Below are 18,466 nucleotides of genomic sequence, written 5' to 3' on the forward strand. Positions count from 1 at the left end.
GTGCACCCTCTTTTTAGCAAAAATTGACAAATTTTTTAAAGTTTAAGTGCAATTGCGAAAATTATGGTATTTTTTTAACGACTTTACATCTTTAAACTCAACATAAGAAATACTATATAATTTACTCCCTCCGTTCTTTTTTGATCTTTCATTTTGGGTTTTTCACACATATTAAGGAAGATAGAATCTTTGGGTTGTAATGGGTATTATTTTAATTAAATAGTAGTGTGAAGTAATGATTGTATTGGAAGTATGAGGTTGTAGTGGGTATTATTTTAATTAAATAGTAGTGTGAAGTAATAATTGTATTGAAAGTATGAGAGAGAAAATAATTATAAATAAAAGAAAAGAGTTACATTGAAAGAAAATGGGGGTTTTAAGGGGTAAAAGTGGGATAAAAACTTTCTAAAAATAGAAAGTATTCTAAAGTGGAAGAACTTTTGAAACTAACCGTTATAGTAATGTGGAAGATCAAAAAAGAACGGAGGGAGTAATATTGAGGCCCTTAATTTTTCGGAGCCGTGTACTGTCGAACATGTTAAATATACTCGAAATCACCCTTACTTGCCTTCCTCGTATTAACCTTTATTTCAGTGATATTTGTTATTACGGTACTAAAAATTACATGGCTCCAATTAGTAAAATCTCATCAATTTTTTGTGCAATAGGATACTTCTATCAAGAAATTAACTTAACGAAAAATTTAAGCTAACAATTAAGCCACAAAATATATTTTATACTTTATCAAATTTAGTCAAAATTAAAGTGTGTGTTTGTGATTAATTGTACACATTTTGTACTTTTGAACTTTGAGATATGATAAATAATTTATTTGGTGAATTAAACCGTCAAAACATATATTTTATATAAAAAGTGATTCTAAACTAGTTGAAAAGTTAATTTTCAAGTCAATAATTTTAGCATTTTAACGACTAAAAACATTTGGTGAACAATGAACACTAAATCCTTATTTGATTATAATCAAATATAGAGGTAACATCAACTAAACACCAGTCTTAACTATAACTAAATTATGCCTAAAGAAACTATAAAACAATCAACGATTTACACAGGTTTACCAAATATGAAAGTCTACAAAAACTAGGCCAATTACAGAATTCTGATAATATTAGTGGTTAAATTTTTTGGTTGAGTAATCTGAATTCACCAATTTAACCTAAATATTGTAGACTTTTAATACTCTGATGGTTTTAATTCACAAAAAATAAACATTAAACATGTAATTCGTAACAAATTTACAATAGTTAAATTTATTCATAATAACTTTTCCAATTAAATATCATTTGGCCTTTCTTGTAAGAAAAACTTATCTAGAATGATCCAACCTTTTTATGATTTACCTACAATAATCCCACCTATTGATTAACCATGAATAATCTCAACTTTAAAATATTATTTCCTACGGTAAACCCAATACTCGTAGGACTTGCTATAACAAGTTTTATTTTTTTTCAAAAGATAAATTAAAATAAAATGTCAAAAAAATATTTAACAAATGTTGAAAAAATTTCTAATTTTTTTTGTTATTCAAAATTTTTTATGTAAATTTTAAAATTTTTTCTCTATTTTAACTTTAATTTTCAGTTTATTTTTTTTAAGTTAATTATAGCAGATTATTGATTACCCATGTTTACTCTAGCAAAATATTTAAATTATTGATAGTTAATCAATAAGCGGAATTATCGTAAAAATGTGGATTATTCTAATTTTTTTTTTCTTGTAATCCACAAATTTCTCAATCCATGTCGAGTACTCCAAATTCCAAACTTAACCATGAAAACGAAAGGGAAGGACTAGGGAGGCTGGAGTAGCGTACATTAGTAGAGGAATTTGGGTTATGTCTTAGTTTGAACAAAAATTCCTAGGTTTAGAGTTGGTAGTAAGAGGATTAGGAAACAAGATGAGCAGCGAGGAAACGGGAATAGCTGGGGAAGAAGAAGCAGAAATGGAGGAGGTAGTAAGAGTAAAATTGGGATGTTATGGTGGAGTTGTGAAGCTTGTGGAAGACCCATCAGAGGAAATTATGCTTTTATGGGGTCTTCGGCAACCCATCTATTCTAACCCTAATGCTTATGTTCTTCAATCTTCTCTATCGCTTCGTCTTGATGCTTGTGGTCATTCTCTTCGCATTCTACAGTCTCCCTCTTCTCTGGTATTACTCTTTTTCTTTTATTTGATTTTAATCTTGTTTTACGTACGCCAGTTGTTGATTATGAAGTTGTAATTTGAGCTTACCAGGTTGATTTTTGGAATTGAATTTCATTTATTTGTTGTATCAAACAAACTCTTGAGCTTGAGGTTTTGATGTCGATTCGAAACCCCAATTTTCGGACTGTCGTTTATTTTGTTGAGTACAATGTAGGCTTAGGGACGGGGAGGCGTGGGGCAGCGAGAATCGAGCCTATGGCCTTACCTGTACATGCTTCAACCGAGAATCGAACCCATTTTTGGATTGCCATTAGGTATTTGGTAGTATTTTCCTTATTTCATACGCTCTTGATTGATTTAATCATCTAGATAAATATGTTTGAACAAGGAAAATGCCCTATTAATTGTGTGAAGCTGAGGAAGAAATGTTAGCTGCATAACCACACATTGAAGTCTTTTAGCTGAAAATTAGAGGAGTTTAATTTGATTATTGGTCATGAATTGTAGGGAACAATGAATCTTATACAATGTAGGTCTATATTATCCATTTTGGATCATTGGATTAAGCTATACTCATCTGTCCCATTAAGTATGCTTAGCGCAAAACAAATTTTGAGGTTTGGTTTGGGGCTTGGAGAAATATTGGGAATCCAAGTTTAGTCAAATCAGACCAATCAATGGAGTCATAATCATTGCCCGTGTCAATTTTGACCATACATCTACGAGAGTTAGCCGTCCTAGTGTAAACTTGAACCAGATCAATTGCCACCATAATGTTGGCATTCTTATCCTTAAAGAAACTGACGAGATTGAGAAATATGAAGGGCTTCAGCATTACCTGCTAGTAATTTTAAAGTAAGAACCTCGCATGTGACTTGTGAAGTATTACATGATAGTTAGTGGCCCTGAAGTCCTTGACCAATGTGGTAGTCTTGATGAAATTAAAATTACAGGCTTAGGATTGTGGTTAACTAAATTAGTCTTGCTCTTCTTTGCTTTCTCTTTCTGTAAAGCATTTGCTTATGCCTTCCTAATCAAGGACTATTATAAATAAAATTGTTGTATTTAGCGAGCTTCCCCTTCAGCTCACCAACATCTTTCTCGCTTATGTTTTATTGTTAATACTCTACGTTGCTACACGTTTAAATGTTTCTAACTAGCTAGTGCATTTCAGAGAGAGATAACACTATTCATTCTTAAGTTGGTCGATTTCATTCTTCTGGAGATGTCCATCTATCCCTTTGCTAGATTATAAAATTCACTAAAAAGCATTAGACTTTAGGGACCATGACCAAAAAATTAATCAAATAATTGAATCATGGCATGCCAATTCAGCGCTTCTTGGGTTAGTTGATAATGTTTGATCTTACGACAATCTAGGCTACAACATACTAATTAGTTTACTCCAAGGTGATATAGTCACTATCACTATATGACCTACTTTCCAGAGAATGTCAAAGGACAAAGAGGTTGAGTGATTAGTGGTAGAGGGTATTAGTTCTTGTTTGTGTATTACTTTGATATGGCAATTGTACCACACATCCTCCTTTAAGACCTATACTCTTAAACTTAATAAAGAAAAGTTGGTTATCGTTACTCATAGCTTCTCTATATTCTTTTCTAATATAACATACTTGTTTTTTTATGTGTCATAGAAGTATATGGCTATATGTACTTCATTTATGGATTCCAATTAGCATATCATTGTGGTACTAGTTCTTGGGTTGTGTATCACTTTTCTCGTTTTAGTTTAATATGGAATTTGTACCACAAGTCCTCCTTTAAGACCTATCTTAAAGTCAATAAAGAAAAGTTGGTTATCCTTTCTCATAGATTTTATTTAATTTTTGTTTAATAAAACACACTTGGTTTTATATGTTATATATGGTTCTATATACTCATTTTACGGATTCTCCAATAACAAGTTTTGTCAGCAATCGATCAAGATGCTAAGAATAGCATTGTGGAACAAGTCGAGAGTTGCAACTACAATATTATGTGGCTCAGGTGTACCACTAATGCATAGTTATGAAATGCATTTTCGTTTGCCGTTGCCGTTACGGTCGCGTGACGAATTTCCCGGTCAATGCAAATGATTTTTGATTTTTTCGGCCTAAATTTTGGTATCATTAATCCAAAACTCTTTACAAACATGATATGGTGAGCACTGTGCACTAAGGTTAAAGGAAAATTAAATCATATTACCTTTAAAAAATCACTACTATACGAATTCAAATAAACTTTTAAAGTGATTATTGTAGGAGGATTATGGTAAATGAGATGGTAATGGTATGTTAACATGGACGTACCCTAAAGAATAGGTTTTGAAGTGAAGACATAACAAAATTTTAGTGTCTCAAATATAAAAGACTAGAAAATGCCCAAGTTAAGAAAAAAGCAGGTTGAAACATTGAAAATTTTAAAAGAGGGAGATATAGGTCAAAGATGACTTGTATAACATGCTTGAAGATTGACATGAAGAATTGAGAGGCATAGTTCACAAATGCGGTAACAGTTGCAACTTGCAATCACAACAATGAAACGGCTATACTGTAATGGAAGTGATTTATCGTGACACCAAATATTATTTGAAAGCATATGAATATGAGATATCCCTCAAAATAGCCTGAAATGTGGTTATTTACACCTTTACAAAGTGAGAAATATCAGTTCAATCGTTTTGAGAACCTTAACAATGTGACTGATACAAAGCGAAGCGGTGTTTTTCTTTTCCACATTGTTTGTAGGAGCATATGGTCATAAGTAAAATCATAAAAATAAATGTAGGAAGAGAATAAGTGGATGATCATTGGAATTGATTTTCTTAGCTATAGATCAATATTAGTTAAGATGGAATAGAGTATAATCTTTGTTAGCAATGATCAACTACATTGGTTTTTTTTCCATGTGTTTGGGTTTAAGTTTTGGAATTGTTATTGCTTATTCTTGTTCAAACAAGCCTTCTTTTTACTCTATCGAATTTCGGTCCTTGTGAGACATTAGTATTTTGTTTTTCGTTTTAACTAAGCGTCCTATAACTGCAGATGACCCCTGGAGTAACCGGAGCAGTGATGTGGGATAGTGGTGTCGTTTTAGGGAAATTTTTGGAGAATGCAGTGGATTCAAAACGCCTTCTTCTTCAAGGCAAAAAAGTTGTTGAGTTGGGTTCTGGCTGTGGATTAGTTGGGTAAAATAGACTTTACCTTTCATTTTCTAAATTATTTTCTTATTATATTAAGCTTCATGTACTTCATATTACGAAAAAAGATATGGACCTTCTATTAGAAGTGCTTTGAACCTAATCCGAAGCAAACTTATGTTTAAGAGCCAATTTGTTGATACCCACATTTTTCATTGCCCATTTCTCAGAGTTGCGCATTTTAGATATTGAATAATCAAAATATTTTGTTTTTAGACTTTGAGTCACATTTTACATATTTATTTCTCACTGTATTTGCTAAAGACAAATACTCTGTATTAGCTTATCTCATAGTACTTGCTAAAGACTAACAATTGGTTTGCTTCAAGCTGCATTGCAGCACTTTGTGGTGCCCAGACTATTTTAACAGATCTTCCTGACAGACTGAGGCTCTTGAAAAAGAATGTTGAAGCCAATATAAACTCGAATGATATCCTTGGTTCTGCATCAGTCTGTGAGCTCACCTGGGGTGAAGATCTCGATCCACAAATGCTTGATCTATTGCCAGATTATGGTAACCAATTTATACTACTTGCTTCTATATTAATTAATTGTCCTCTAGGATAACTTGCTCTACTTTACATGTCTCAGTAGCTTCAACAGCTCTACTCTGGGGTTGGCTGTTTAGCCTTTTCAATTAAATTGCCTTGACCTCTGTTACTGTTTGTACTTTGAACTATTTTTATGGGCAAGGAAATTAGTAATTTGCTTCTTTTTTATACAAAAAATGTATGGCAGTTTTCTTTTCACAACATGCATAAAGGAAATGTGAATGAATAGATAAAGGAAATATTTGGTAAATGGTTGATAATTAGTAGCTAATTGAACTGATTGAGACTAATTTGACCATGTGATTTTATCAATTGATTTGACCAGTTGCAAACAAGTTGATTCATAATAAGTTGTTTCAACTAGCTAATTTACCAAATACTAGCATCAAATATTTTAACTACCCAACCATCTATTTATACTTAAATAAACTAAAATTGTGCAACAAACTACTTTGCCAAATATTCCCTAAGAAAAATAAATGGCTTATAGGGCATTCACATATTAAACTTCTATATGGCGTTGCTTGCATTTCCTAAGACGTCAATAAAGCTTATGAGGAAATATTTATCATGTACGATAGTACGAGTTAGGTAAGGTTTTTTCTTTGTGTATTCTATATATGACTTGACTATTTCCTCTAATGTTTTTACATGCAAAAGGTTCGTATAAAGGGGACAGTGAGCTGAGTGTAGATAAATCTCATTCCATTCCATTACCCTAATTCCATTAAGTGACTCCCACCTAGGGTGAGGTTTGGGGGGTCGGTTATACGCTACTTGTTAGTGATAGCATTAACAAAAAGGTTGTTTTTAATTGACCCTTGGTATTAAATTTTGTATATAAATAAAGAGTTTATATATTAATCTCATTGATATTAATTATTTCTTTGATGGTGATATTCTTAGTGCTAGGTTCAGATGTCATCTACAATGAAGACGCTGTAAGAGATTTATTGTCAACATTACAACAGCTTTGTGGTACGCACACAACAGTAATTGTGTCTGGGGAACTTCGTAATGGTAAGAATTTTCTCTTGGTGTAAGAATGAGATCGGGTATCCGAGTGTACCTAGCATATATATATTAACAGTATCTCTCATTTTCCCAGATAGTGTTCTTGAATATTTTCTGGAGGCTGCCATGGAAAATTTTTCAATTGGTCAAGTTGATCAATTGGAGTTTCACTCTGAGTATCGCAGTAATCGAGTTGTGATCTATATTTTGGTAAAGAAGAATTTTGAGGAATGTGCTAATGATAACTAATTTATTTTTGAGGATTATGTCACCTGGTCAAGTTGCTTGGTAAAATATTTTTTTCCTGCATTCTCTTTTGAACCTAAGGGTTGGTTTGGTTTGGTTTGGTTCAATTTATGTAAATGCTTTGGTGTCACTTTTCAAGCGACTCTTTTAGTGAAGTATTGCATAAGCTTGTTGGATCGTGCTTGACTTATGACTCGCGAGTAAAGATCTTCAACAAAGACCAGTCAGACTCACCATTGTGGATTAAGAAGTCTATCTAAAGGCCTCAAACACACATACAAGCATATGCCGATTGGGCATTTCTCAATAAACAATTGGACCTGCATCCCAATCATACAGGTACACATAATATTTACTAAAGAAAAAACCTTGATATTATATGATACTCCCTTCGTTTCAGTAACATTGTCCCATTTGGTTTTTTTGACGTCATTCACAGTTCACTCTTAATTTGTATTTTATTCTTAATCTATAAGTTAAAACATAGTCAAATGGGATCTTGTTTGATTCGTCTCAACGCAAGGATTATTAATATCAATTTTTTGTAATTTTTAGTTATGAACACGCAAGGATTATTAATATCAATTTTTTGTAATTTTTAGTTATGAACAATTAAAGATATTAAAGTTTCAATAATTGCTTTGGCAAATGTGCCGAAACTAAATGGGATAATGTTGCTGAAACAGAGAGAGTGTGACACAATGCACACATATTATTGCCATACACACTTATAAAATAATAAGTCATGAGAACATGCTTAGCAAACCAGGAAAACAAACAATGCAACTAGGGAAATACATGAAGCACAATGCCCTTTTCCCTCTTATTTATTTGAAGATTCGAATCAGAAGTTAAGAGTTTTATCGTTCTGAATCAAGTCATAAAGCCTAGGAGTAAGATCTTTGTCCTTTGTATATATCCTTTCCCTTTCTAACTGTTTAGAACCCATTTTTGCCAATTCATCAGCAACTTTGTTATCTTTTCTTTCAATGAGCTCCATTTGAGCCCGTGGATCAATGAATTGTTCAGCAAGAGCCTTTTTAATTTCACAAATGATGTGATTCAAAAAAGAGAATTTAGGTGGCTTTCTTTTATCATTAAGAACGCGATCCATAACCTCTTCGCTATCTCCTTTAATGAGATCGAGTTTAATGCTTTTCTTTTTAGCCAACTCCAATCCGTTTTTAAAAGCTATAGCCTCAGCAATTGCAACATTAAGCTCATTATGGTCGTGAATATTAAGGTTATAAGATGCTGCTATAATAAGTTGTCCTTGTTTGTTTCTAATTATGCATCCTGCCCCTCCTTTATTGAGCTGATTAATGTCAGACCCATCAAAATTAAGGGTGTAGTAATCTTTAGTCCTTTGAGATGCATAGTTTTGGATAGCGTTAGCCGTATAATCATCCTCGTCAGGCTTAAGCAGCTTGCTTACACCGTATGCGAATGCTCCAGCAGTAAGAAGTGCCCCGCCAATCCAAGCCATGCTATTGCTACTGCCCTCTCCATCATTCAATGCCTTGTCTTGCCTGATTAGATCAGCTACCTATTACATTAGTCATTGTTTAAAAAGATTTAGTTATTGATGGACAGAACCATGGATAACATAGATGTATAAAATGATCATAGCTTATACATGTTACACTACCCCACTGATAAATTATATTACATATCATGAGGCTTCGACCATCAACTTAAACTTTTAGTAAATGGTTTCATGATATGTCAAAAAACCAACTCTATCAAAAACTTAAGCTGTTGGTTTAAGTCTCATGATATGTTATATAGTCTATCACTCACCATTTATTTTTATAAGCAATTGCAAATAATATATACTTTCTCTATTTGTGTTCCTTTTTACCCTTTTGATAAGGTTTGATTCTCAACACATACAGAAAAACTGAACACTCTTTCCTTAACGACACCATATAAATCCTTCCAACACATTACTTTGGCTTTAATCACTTTGGCGACCAAAAGCCCCAGCTTTTGAACCTCAATCTACTTTACCGGACACGAGTCTAGCACCGGTATCCATACCGGTCAACCCAGACATTGGTGAGGCGGCAAAAGTGGCGAGTCAGTAGCACATATATAAATTATAAACCATACGATGATACGAATAAATAGAGAGGATAATATAAGAGATAAAAACAACCTGAGAAGGAAGATCCACATATCTAGTATAAATCAAATCATGTTGTAGTCTAGTTCCCCAATAAGCTAACTTATCAGCAACCTTATTAGCTTTTCGATCAACAATCTCGATCTTTGCGAGTTTAATATGTGTCTTGATCTCCTGAATAATCTCAGTTAAAGGTGATTTAGCTTCACTTTTACTTTTACCCAAGACACGATCAATAACCTCTGTATTATCACCTTTAATGAGACTAATGCTTAGTTTTTTCTGTCTGGCTAAGATTAAGCCTTTTCTTAGTGCCTCAGCTTCAGTAATCGCGACGTTGCATTTATGTGGATAGGATTTATCAAGATTATAAGCAGCTGCTATAACGAATTCTCCTTGGCTATCCCTAATTATGCAACCTGCTCCTGCTTTTTTATTTTGATTATTATGTGATCCATCAAAATTAAGTGTATATGTTTTTTCACTCAAGAATGACCATAAACCTCCATTACTCATTTTGCACTCTTTGGTCTTTATGATTTTCTGTGATAATCTATTTATAATCTTTCTCAGTATTCTTTTAGTGTGCCCATTGCCCACTGCTCACCTCATCATGGTTATTAGAGGTGTTCATGGGTCATCGGGTTGATTTCGAGTTAGATGTTTCCTGTTGTTTGAAATCGGGTTTTGTATCCATATTGTTTTTACATAATTGTAAATCAATTTTAAAGTCGGGTCAAATCGGGTTCGGTTATAAGGTCGGGTAAATTTTGGATTATTAAGTCTGTTTTGAGCAACTCTAATGGTTATAAGTATTCCTCTTTACTTTTTTAATTAAGAATTGTTTACGAGAATTTGGTTTTGTCTAAGTTAAAAAATAAATGCCACTTCAGATAGTTTATATAATCGATTCTCGCCTGACCATTTCTTCTCTCAGTCTACTTTGTCATAAAAAAGAATCGTTTATCTTTTACTTTTACTATTGCTAATCTTTGCCTCTATTCCCCACTTATTGTGGTATACAGATGGTGACGTCAGCATTGTTTTGAAAGATGATGCAACCTTGATGATCTACCATGACACAATATGAGAATATTTTTTTACACCTTATTATGAGGATTATTATTTTATAAGGGGAAATGATATTATGATTGGTCTACTAACCTTTCCTCTAACTAATCTAACCTAACAAAATTGACTCCATAACAAGCATAAGAAAGAAATAATAGGGGAGAAATTATAAAATACAAATAAAAACAAAAAAGAAGGTTTATTCGTACAACACCACTTTTATTAAGTGCTAAGCTCATTTACCAAATGCTTCATTGGAGTATGCAAAGCTGAAATCATGATTTTGAGTCTGCATCTCTTTTGCAACTATTTTTTGAAAAGCCAATATACTCATATTTACGGTATATTTGATATATGAATAAGACATGTCTAACAAAGAAATCATTTCATATAACAATTTGTGTCTCGTTTGTAAACTTGCACTACTTATCTAGTATCTGGGGTCTATCCTTAAATTTGTTAGATTCTATCGATTAAGAATGAGGACAAATCCAAAGATGATCTTTCAAGATCATATTCGAGATTGATATTACTAAGAAGCCCTAGTTTGTAAGATGTAAGTAAAGATTAAACTTTGCTTATACCATTATGGGCAGACCAAGTAAAAAGCACCAAATAGCACGATAGCACGAGGTATCAGAGGAAAAAAAAATATTCTGAAATTTTAGTTTTGGTTCATATGCGACCATAGACAAACTAAAGCTCCAATTTTGGTTCACTAATTGAGGATATGTGTGAAAGAAAGGCAGTGCCTCCAAGTTCCTCGAGTTATGTATAACATAAATCTAATAACTTCATAGGATTTCTAACGTTAGGGTTCTTATAAATACAATCCTTTGACCCACGTCAAAGGGAATTCAGGATTCGTTTACAGTGACAAAAGAATTAACTTTATTTTTTCCCATTTAGGCCAAAAGAATCATTAGGATTACATTCATATGCCATGTTTGGAAACGATGATTTCATTTGAAAATTTGAAATTGGTTCAAATTTGTTGTTTGGCAAATTAAAAATTTTAGAATTTAAATTTAGATCAAATCCTACCATTATTTTTAAAGTTGCTAAAGTTGAGAATTTGAGAATGACTACCCAAAATTTGTCATTCTCAAATTCTTCATTTATGATTTCATAATTGAAATCTATAATTTAAAGTGAAATATTTATTTCCAAACAGTACGTAACGGAATTCTTTTCACTAGTGACACCTCCCTTGACCTTAAGCATTGGATTTGGAAGGGTATTTCCCGGATGACCCTCGAGCTAAATTCACTTGTGTTTTAGGTTAAAAACCATCATAAGATCCTCTAAAATGTTATCAATTTTGAAATCTTTGACAAATTAATTCATGTTGTTACCGCATATTTTGCTGTATATTTCATGTTATACAGTTTTTTTATACACAATTTAATTAGCAATCAAGTAAATAGATAAATGTACTTTAAAGTACTCTAATTAGCAAGGAGCACAAAGGAGGAACTATAATGATTCCTAACAATTCTTCTCTATCAATAGTTGAATATCATACATATTCTTCTAATTGGATAACAAAGGAGTTGAACATCAAGTACTAGCACTACTTGGACAATTAGATCAAAATTGACCAACTTAGACATAATCAACTTAATTCAAACAAAATAAAAATGAAACACAAAATTTTGTTTGTGACCGTGAGACAGCATTTTATATGGGGTTAAACAGCTCATATTAATATAAATTATCAGTATATAAACTTTTTATCTTGAGCTCGTTTTACTGAAAGTCAGCCCCTCAAAAGAGTAAATCGAAAAGAAATGGATTGGATTAATTTGAATATCCATCTCTAACGCCTTGCAATGACTTCCACGTAAGTGAGGTTTGCGGGTCAGATTAACGCAACTATATCATTATCAGTGATAACAGAATGATTATTTTCGATTGATCCTGATAAATCAAAACTTATCAAGAAGATGTGGTAGAGAGTTGATGTTTAGAGACCAAAATACCATCACCATCAGCCCAAAGCCAATCTCCATCATTAATAACAACCCCACCAAAATGAACCACAACATGTTTATCACCCAAACCTTTCTTATTAGACTTAACAGGGCAAGTCCCTAAAGCTTTGACCCCAATATCACACTCATTAATCTCATCCATATCTCTAATACATCCATTCACAACAATCCCAGCCCAACCATTGTTTTGTGCAATCTGCCCTAAATTCCCACCAAGAAGAGCACACCTATTGCTTCCTCCACCATCCACTACCAACACCTTCCCTTCATAATCCTTACACTCTAACAAGGCTCGGACTAAAACGTTATCTTCGAAGACCTTAACGGTAACGATGGGCCCGTGAAAGGCCCGTCGTTTGCCGTATGATTGGAAGAGTGGAAGGAGTACTTTAAGCTCTCCTGTTGAAAGTAGGCTTGAGTTTGCATCACAAATGTCTGTTGTTGCTACCATTTTTTGGGTGGGATGAGAAAGTTTGTAGAGGGATTGTGGTAAGAGAGACGTAGAGGAGGGGGGTGTTTTTAATAAGTAAGTTAGGTTGTTTGTTTGTGTGTTGTTTTGAGGTTGAATGACAGATTGCACAGATAATGAGTGATCCATTTGACCACTTGCAATACTGCCAAAGAGTGAAATAAACAAGTTTTTAAATAAAAATTTTAAAACAAAGTTTGGTCGTGAATTAAATTTTCTAAATAAGAGACTAAGGATCTCCTTCTCCATCTATGAGGGCAGTCCGGTAATTTCCCAAATTTTTAAATGATGGACCCAAAACAAATTGTCATACTTTTTCCGTTTTGAAATACTCGCTACATCATAGATTTTGACACTATTCATCGTTCAAGCTTATTTTATATATTGCGGCTAATGTGTAGGAAAAAACATAATCAAATGTGATATGTTTGAATCGTGTAATCGCATATTTCATAATACTAACTTTTTATTATTTTTAAATTTGTATAGTTTAATATATAAATGATCAAAATAACACATTAGACTATATAAAAAGTCAAATATAACGAGTATAGTAGAATGGAGGAAGTATAAGATAGCGGTTTTGTTATTTTACTAAATCACTATCTCAGATAGCGATTTTCTCTAGATATCTTTTATTAACAAAAAATCATCCGACGTAGATGGTAGAGTGGAAATTGTTTATCCATGCAACGTGGGATTTGGATTTTGAAATATTTAAGGAATACGCTCAATTAAATATGAGAAGTCGTAAAAAATATGTGATTATGAAGTTTCTTTTGTATTCACGACTTTAAAAGATAAGCTTAAAAAGTATTGAGACAATATAAATACTATAACACTTGTTTTCCAATCGAACACAAGACGTAGTTTTTTTCTCCCACCACTAGTTATTAAAGTTATACTTGAAAAATGGACAAAAGTAAAATCAAATATAACCAACACACATCAAATCTTCCAAACTTTCTTCACACTTGTAACATTAAATCTCCCAAAATAAAATCAAATATAACACATTAAAGGCATTCTAAAATCCTATAATATTAAACTAAAAACATATCGTTATAAAAAAAAGACACACTTGGCATTGGAATAAATAAATTTTACAGAGACAAATCCAAAATGGAAAATACACAAATAATGGAACAACACTTCTATCTTGCTGTCATTTCAAATCTTTCCTCTGGAAATGAAGCAAGCTGAGGTTGAAAAAAAAACCACACTAAATGCTTCAACATTGGGTGATTGATTTCATGGGCAATGTGTAAAAAATGTACACTTGCCAAAATATGAAGAATCAATTGGTTTAATAACAGTTAAAAAGGGTGATTTCATGGAACCAATCTAATTTTGAGAGGAAAACCAAATATGGTTAAAAAACAAGACTCTTTTCTATGACAGTGTGAAAATAAGGCTGCAGCATCATAACATGACAGTATCATAAAGGTTGTTGAGTTTACCACGACCAGAATATGGGTCGTATTGACAGCTAAATCATGCGCGTCAACCACAAAATCCGTTTTACGATTGTGATTAGAACCGTATTTTTGCACTATGTTTCAATTAACATGAACCCGTAATGGCTAGCATTGGCGACCCCTATGGCAAGACAAAGGACCCGCATTAGAAGTTATGGCTCCTACCATGGAAGATGATTTAGCTCCTAAGCTTGAGGCTTTTGCATAACTAGCTGAGGCTCCAGCTCCTGATGGGGTAAAGTATGCACCATTCAACATCATATCTCCCTCAGACCTCCAATTCCACCCCTTCCACTTATTTTCAGCTGTCTCTACCCTTTTTGTCACCTGAATTTCCATTTTCAGTCAAGTATTGATTAAATATTCATATTTTGGTTCATAGAATAACATGAGTACCATACAATATCCTACCATCATACCCAATTCCTGTTTAGTGGCTGGGTCGGAGGGAGCGACAACAAATGCAGTCAAAACATAGAACAAAATAAGTGAATTAATAAATTTACCTCTTTTGCAAAAGGGTTTCTTGGAGCTGCATATCTGTTACCCTGGCTGTTGATTGTGGGGGCAGCACTTCCACCAATGGCATACATTTCCCAGTGGGTGTAGTCATTGTTCACCACATGGAAATAACCATGACGACACCTACATTTTCAAAGGATCATTCTTTTTTTTTTTACCAATTACAATCAATCAATGACTCATGACCCTACAAAAGCCATTTAACATAGAAAGCTATAATGATGGTGTCTTTTAACATGCTTTGAGAAAAAATTATTTGATGCTCTCATTATGAATCTAGTTTGATATCTGATTGATTGCCACAATTGACGGACATTGCTTTGTTAATAAGAAATTGCATTGCTTCCTTTTCAATTTAGCTAGAGAACACGTGGACGATAATTTGTGTGGGTCTATTTGCAAAATGGTTGTTGGTTCCGTTTTTAGCTTCGATTGAAATTAGTATTGACCGATATGAAGATATTTAGTTAAAATTAATTGTCACTCGTTGGCACTGTAGTGTTCTCTTAAGTTGGCTTTCACCATGGAAATGAAGTAATATGGAAAGTCAATTAAACATTTATGTGTACCTTGGCATTCTTTGCATGAGACCTGTGCCAAAGTGATTGAATGCTATTGTAACTTGCATTGCCTTGTCTTTCACATAAGAGTCACTATGACCCAACAGCATCACCTATTTTATTGCACAGAAACAAGTGTTAGCTTTTCCACCATAAAAATATTCAAGTAAATAACTAAACAGAGATGTGTATATACTTCGTTATGATGAGCAAAGTGATTGTTTGATATGGTGATGGCAGTTGAACCCATCACGGCATCAACAAGACCATCAGAACAATGCGAAAGGGAATTGTGATCAATCCAAATATGACTAGCCCCGAAGATCGAGATACCATCTCCATCAGCCATAGTTCTCCATCCATAATGAGTTGTAGAACTCCTCACCATAGCATTACCAGTTGGTTTGCAATCATGGATGTGAATGCCATGGATAATGATGTTGGTCACAAATTGAATTGTAACACAAGCTCTATTGGCAATGTGGACATTGGCCCCACGACCATCGATTGTCTTAAAGCTGTTCATTATAAGCTCCTCCTTCAATTCGATCACCATATCACGCTTGAATATAATCCAGAGAGGTTCTTCTTGGATGACTGCATGACGGAGTGTCCCTGGTTTGGGGTTGACTGCATCATCATCACGATGGTCTGTGACAACATAGAAGCGTCCATTTTTGCCACCAATGGCATTTCTTCCGAACCCGATACCACAATCTGCTAGGCGCTTCCGGTTTTTGTGCCAGTGGGGGTCACAACGCCAGCAGTCATCAATAGGATTTCCTGTTCCACATGAGAAATAGCCCAAGTTCCTCCTCTGAGTACTGTTCTGAATACTCCTGTAGAGCATGTATTTAATCTTAATTACCGTGTATAAATAAGATTTGTTGGGATGAGTTATCCCACATCGATAAATTGAAAATGGTGTGCACGCTTTATAAGCTATTAGAGACCTTCTTCCCAAAGCCATATGGTTTTGGGATGGTATATATCTCCTTGGCTTATGAAGTGTGTGCACTTGTGTCCCCCGTTAATATGCTGGCATTCACAATAAGTCCAGCCTAATTTAACATGGTATCAGAGCCGATGGTTCGATCAAAAATTTTAAAAAAAAAATGGTAGGTTCGAAAAGAATGGCGTTCCTACCCTAATTGATTACTCCCACATGCGAACTTAACGGGGGTTCGCATGTGAGGGGGTGTTGGGATGAGTTATCCCACATCGATAAATTGAAAATGGTATGCACGCTTTATAAGCTATTAGAGACCTTCTTCCCAAAGCCATATGGTTTTGGGATGGTATATATCTCCTTGGCTTATGAAGTGTGTGCACTTATGTCCCCCGTTAATATGCTGGCATTCACAATAAGTCCAGCCTAATTTAACATGTAATCAAATTAGGATGGCTAATGTAGGTATCAACGTATATAACAAAAACAGGGAAAATGCATTCTCTAGTTTTTACTTTTTAGGGCCCATGGCTTCAGTTTCATACTTCACACAGAAAAATGCTGACAGAACACGAGCATAATCATGCATGAACAAAGTAGGCATTTACTCCCACACTACACCACGCATGATAAGATAACGTATATGTGAGAAATGCTAATATCATCATCAATTAGAAAGAAACTAGAAAGGGATCATATGATCCATACATCATACATGGTAACAATGACTCCATTCAAGTGTTACAGGAATGAAGTGTTAAGGAAACCAGTTATATCAGCAGCATCTCCCTTCAATTATCCTTGATCTTCTCTATTTTTTTAGTCATATATACTTTTCTATATTTAAGTATTATGTTTATTTAATTTTGTGCTTCCTTTATTTAAATTGCATTCTTGGGTAATTAGTATAGAAGTAATTATTCTAGGTTATCTCTATTTAAAGTATCCATGACAAACAGAACTAGTACTAAATGATTCTGATAAACAGATTTCAGCCCTATAAACTGGCTCCTGCAACATCATTTTTTAAACCATCTCTATCTTTTCTCTGATTCATTGTAAAAATAAATAAGGCAAGTTCAATAGGAGAGACTTAAAACAAAAACTGAACTAATTTTTCGAGACGAAGTGAGTATAGTTATGTCACCGCCTAATGGGTAGGTGCTGCTAGCTAATGCTTCTATGTGATGATGATATCAAACAGCAACAATTATTTCAACCTCTAAAAATCATTATCACCCTAAATGCATAATCCCTTTAAATATACCAATTACCAGAAGTCATGCAAGAATTTCCCACATTAATAACAAATTCACATTGAAAAAAGGAAAAAGGTAATTGAACAACTCACATGTGAACCATAGCAACAACCTCTTCTGGATTTGCTACTGCATGTTCATTAAATACATCAACTTCTTCCATTCTGAAAAACACCAATCAAAATAGACAAATTTATTTAATTAAAACCTCATATTCAAACCAATTGAATTTATATCAAACTTGTATGCTAAAAAACCATACCATCATAAATCATAATCAATAACAATAGTTTTTTTTTAAGAGATTCAATCAATAGTTTAATCAATCGATAGTGTTCACCTCGCTATAAATGCTAAAATTGAGAGAATCCAACGGTTTTATATGATTTGACGTTACTTACTGTTCAGCCATTGTCGTGTTGTTTAAGCTCTGCAACTCCTCTATTTTTCTAGACCTGAAATTATCGAAAATTTGACCTCTTAGCAATAGGTGGGACTTGATTTTGAGTATGAAATCGCAATACAATGGAAAATTTGCAGAAAATTACGCAGAGAAATTAGAACTGAAATAGAATGAGTAGGTAAGAACTAAGAACTACATTAAACTATAAATTATTACAATGTAGGTGAAATAGGAGAGAGAAGTGAAAGTACTTAGGCGATGCACGAAGAGCGTGGATGTGACTGAAAAGGAGAAGTAGAATGGTAAAAGCAAGCCATAGATTGCTGGAAGATGGAAGTATCGCCATTGTTGAGGTCCTTGAGAATCTTTACTGATTGACTCAAAGTAGAAGCTTCATTAAAGAAAAGGAAGGTTTGAGCAGAGGAATGAAGAACAGAGAGCGCTGTATCTTGTTAAC

General features: G+C 33.6%; 4 protein-coding genes across 7 annotated transcripts; 1 reads left to right on the forward strand and 3 right to left on the reverse strand.

Moving 5' to 3' along the window:
• The first annotated feature begins 1,728 nt into the window (after positions 1–1,728).
• On the forward strand, positions 1,729–9,798 carry LOC130821393 (uncharacterized). Of its 4 annotated transcripts, none has more exons than XR_009045364.1 (6): positions 1,729–2,173; positions 5,214–5,356; positions 5,698–5,882; positions 6,826–6,939; positions 7,028–7,518; positions 9,660–9,798. XR_009045364.1 is itself a non-coding variant. In XM_057687142.1 (5 exons), the coding sequence occupies exons 1-5, from the start codon at positions 1,922–1,924 to the stop codon at positions 7,180–7,182; spliced, it is 849 nt and encodes a 282-aa protein (XP_057543125.1). In that variant the 5' UTR covers positions 1,729–1,921; the 3' UTR covers positions 7,183–7,862. The 4 variants fall into 4 exon arrangements, 2 of the variants coding, with proteins under 2 accessions (XP_057543125.1, XP_057543126.1); XR_009045363.1 differs by having other exon boundaries at positions 9,600–9,730; XM_057687142.1 differs by lacking the exon at positions 9,660–9,798 and having other exon boundaries at positions 7,028–7,862.
• On the reverse strand, positions 8,024–9,833 carry LOC130821391 (uncharacterized). Its single transcript, XM_057687138.1, has 2 exons — positions 9,338–9,833; positions 8,024–8,725 (listed from the first exon to the last, which is right to left on the reverse strand). The coding sequence occupies exons 1-2, from the start codon at positions 9,818–9,820 to the stop codon at positions 8,024–8,026; spliced, it is 1,185 nt and encodes a 394-aa protein (XP_057543121.1). The 5' UTR covers positions 9,821–9,833.
• A 1,893-nt stretch (positions 9,834–11,726) lies between these two features.
• On the reverse strand, positions 11,727–13,275 carry LOC130821394 (putative 4-hydroxy-4-methyl-2-oxoglutarate aldolase 3). The gene has a single exon (XM_057687144.1). The coding sequence runs from the start codon at positions 13,085–13,087 to the stop codon at positions 12,314–12,316; it is 774 nt and encodes a 257-aa protein (XP_057543127.1). The 5' UTR covers positions 13,088–13,275; the 3' UTR covers positions 11,727–12,313.
• Positions 13,276–13,714: 439 nt separating this feature from the next.
• Positions 13,715–18,466, reverse strand: LOC130821390 (probable pectate lyase 1). The gene is made up of 7 exons (XM_057687137.1): positions 18,261–18,466; positions 18,008–18,061; positions 17,699–17,770; positions 15,595–16,237; positions 15,408–15,511; positions 14,823–14,961; positions 13,715–14,643 (listed from the first exon to the last, which is right to left on the reverse strand). Exons 1-7 carry the CDS (start codon positions 18,353–18,355, stop codon positions 14,422–14,424), a joined length of 1,329 nt encoding a protein of 442 aa, XP_057543120.1. The 5' UTR covers positions 18,356–18,466; the 3' UTR covers positions 13,715–14,421.

Source organism: Amaranthus tricolor, chromosome 8, assembly GCF_026212465.1.
Source record: "Amaranthus tricolor cultivar Red isolate AtriRed21 chromosome 8, ASM2621246v1, whole genome shotgun sequence".
NCBI classification, from domain to species: Eukaryota; Viridiplantae; Streptophyta; class Magnoliopsida; order Caryophyllales; family Amaranthaceae; genus Amaranthus; species Amaranthus tricolor.

What these genes read in the sequence shown, in the direction of transcription:
- LOC130821393 (XM_057687142.1), top strand. Translation starts at nt 1,922, where the DNA reads ATGAGCAGCGAGGAAACGGGAATAGCTGGGGAAGAAGAAGCAGAAATG. An exon ending in TACAGTCTCCCTCTTCTCTG is followed by an intron (nt 2,174 to 5,213) that starts GTATTACTCTTT and finishes CTATAACTGCAG; the next exon opens with ATGACCCCTGGAGTAACCGG. An exon ending in TGATCTATTGCCAGATTATG is followed by an intron (nt 5,883 to 6,825) that starts GTAACCAATTTA and finishes TGATATTCTTAG; the next exon opens with TGCTAGGTTCAGATGTCATC.
- LOC130821391 (XM_057687138.1), bottom strand. Translation starts at nt 9,820, where the DNA reads ATGAGTAATGGAGGTTTATGGTCATTCTTGAGTGAAAAAACATATACA. An exon ending in ATGTGGATCTTCCTTCTCAG is followed by an intron (nt 8,726 to 9,337) that starts GTTGTTTTTATC and finishes CTAATGTAATAG; the next exon opens with GTAGCTGATCTAATCAGGCA.
- LOC130821394 (XM_057687144.1), bottom strand. Translation starts at nt 13,087, where the DNA reads ATGGAGAAGGAGATCCTTAGTCTCTTATTTAGAAAATTTAATTCACGA.
- LOC130821390 (XM_057687137.1), bottom strand. Translation starts at nt 18,355, where the DNA reads ATGGCGATACTTCCATCTTCCAGCAATCTATGGCTTGCTTTTACCATT. An exon ending in GCTCTTCGTGCATCGCCTAA is followed by an intron (nt 18,062 to 18,260) that starts GTACTTTCACTT and finishes CGATAATTTCAG; the next exon opens with GTCTAGAAAAATAGAGGAGT. An exon ending in CTCATGCAAAGAATGCCAAG is followed by an intron (nt 14,962 to 15,407) that starts GTACACATAAAT and finishes TTGAAAATGTAG; the next exon opens with GTGTCGTCATGGTTATTTCC.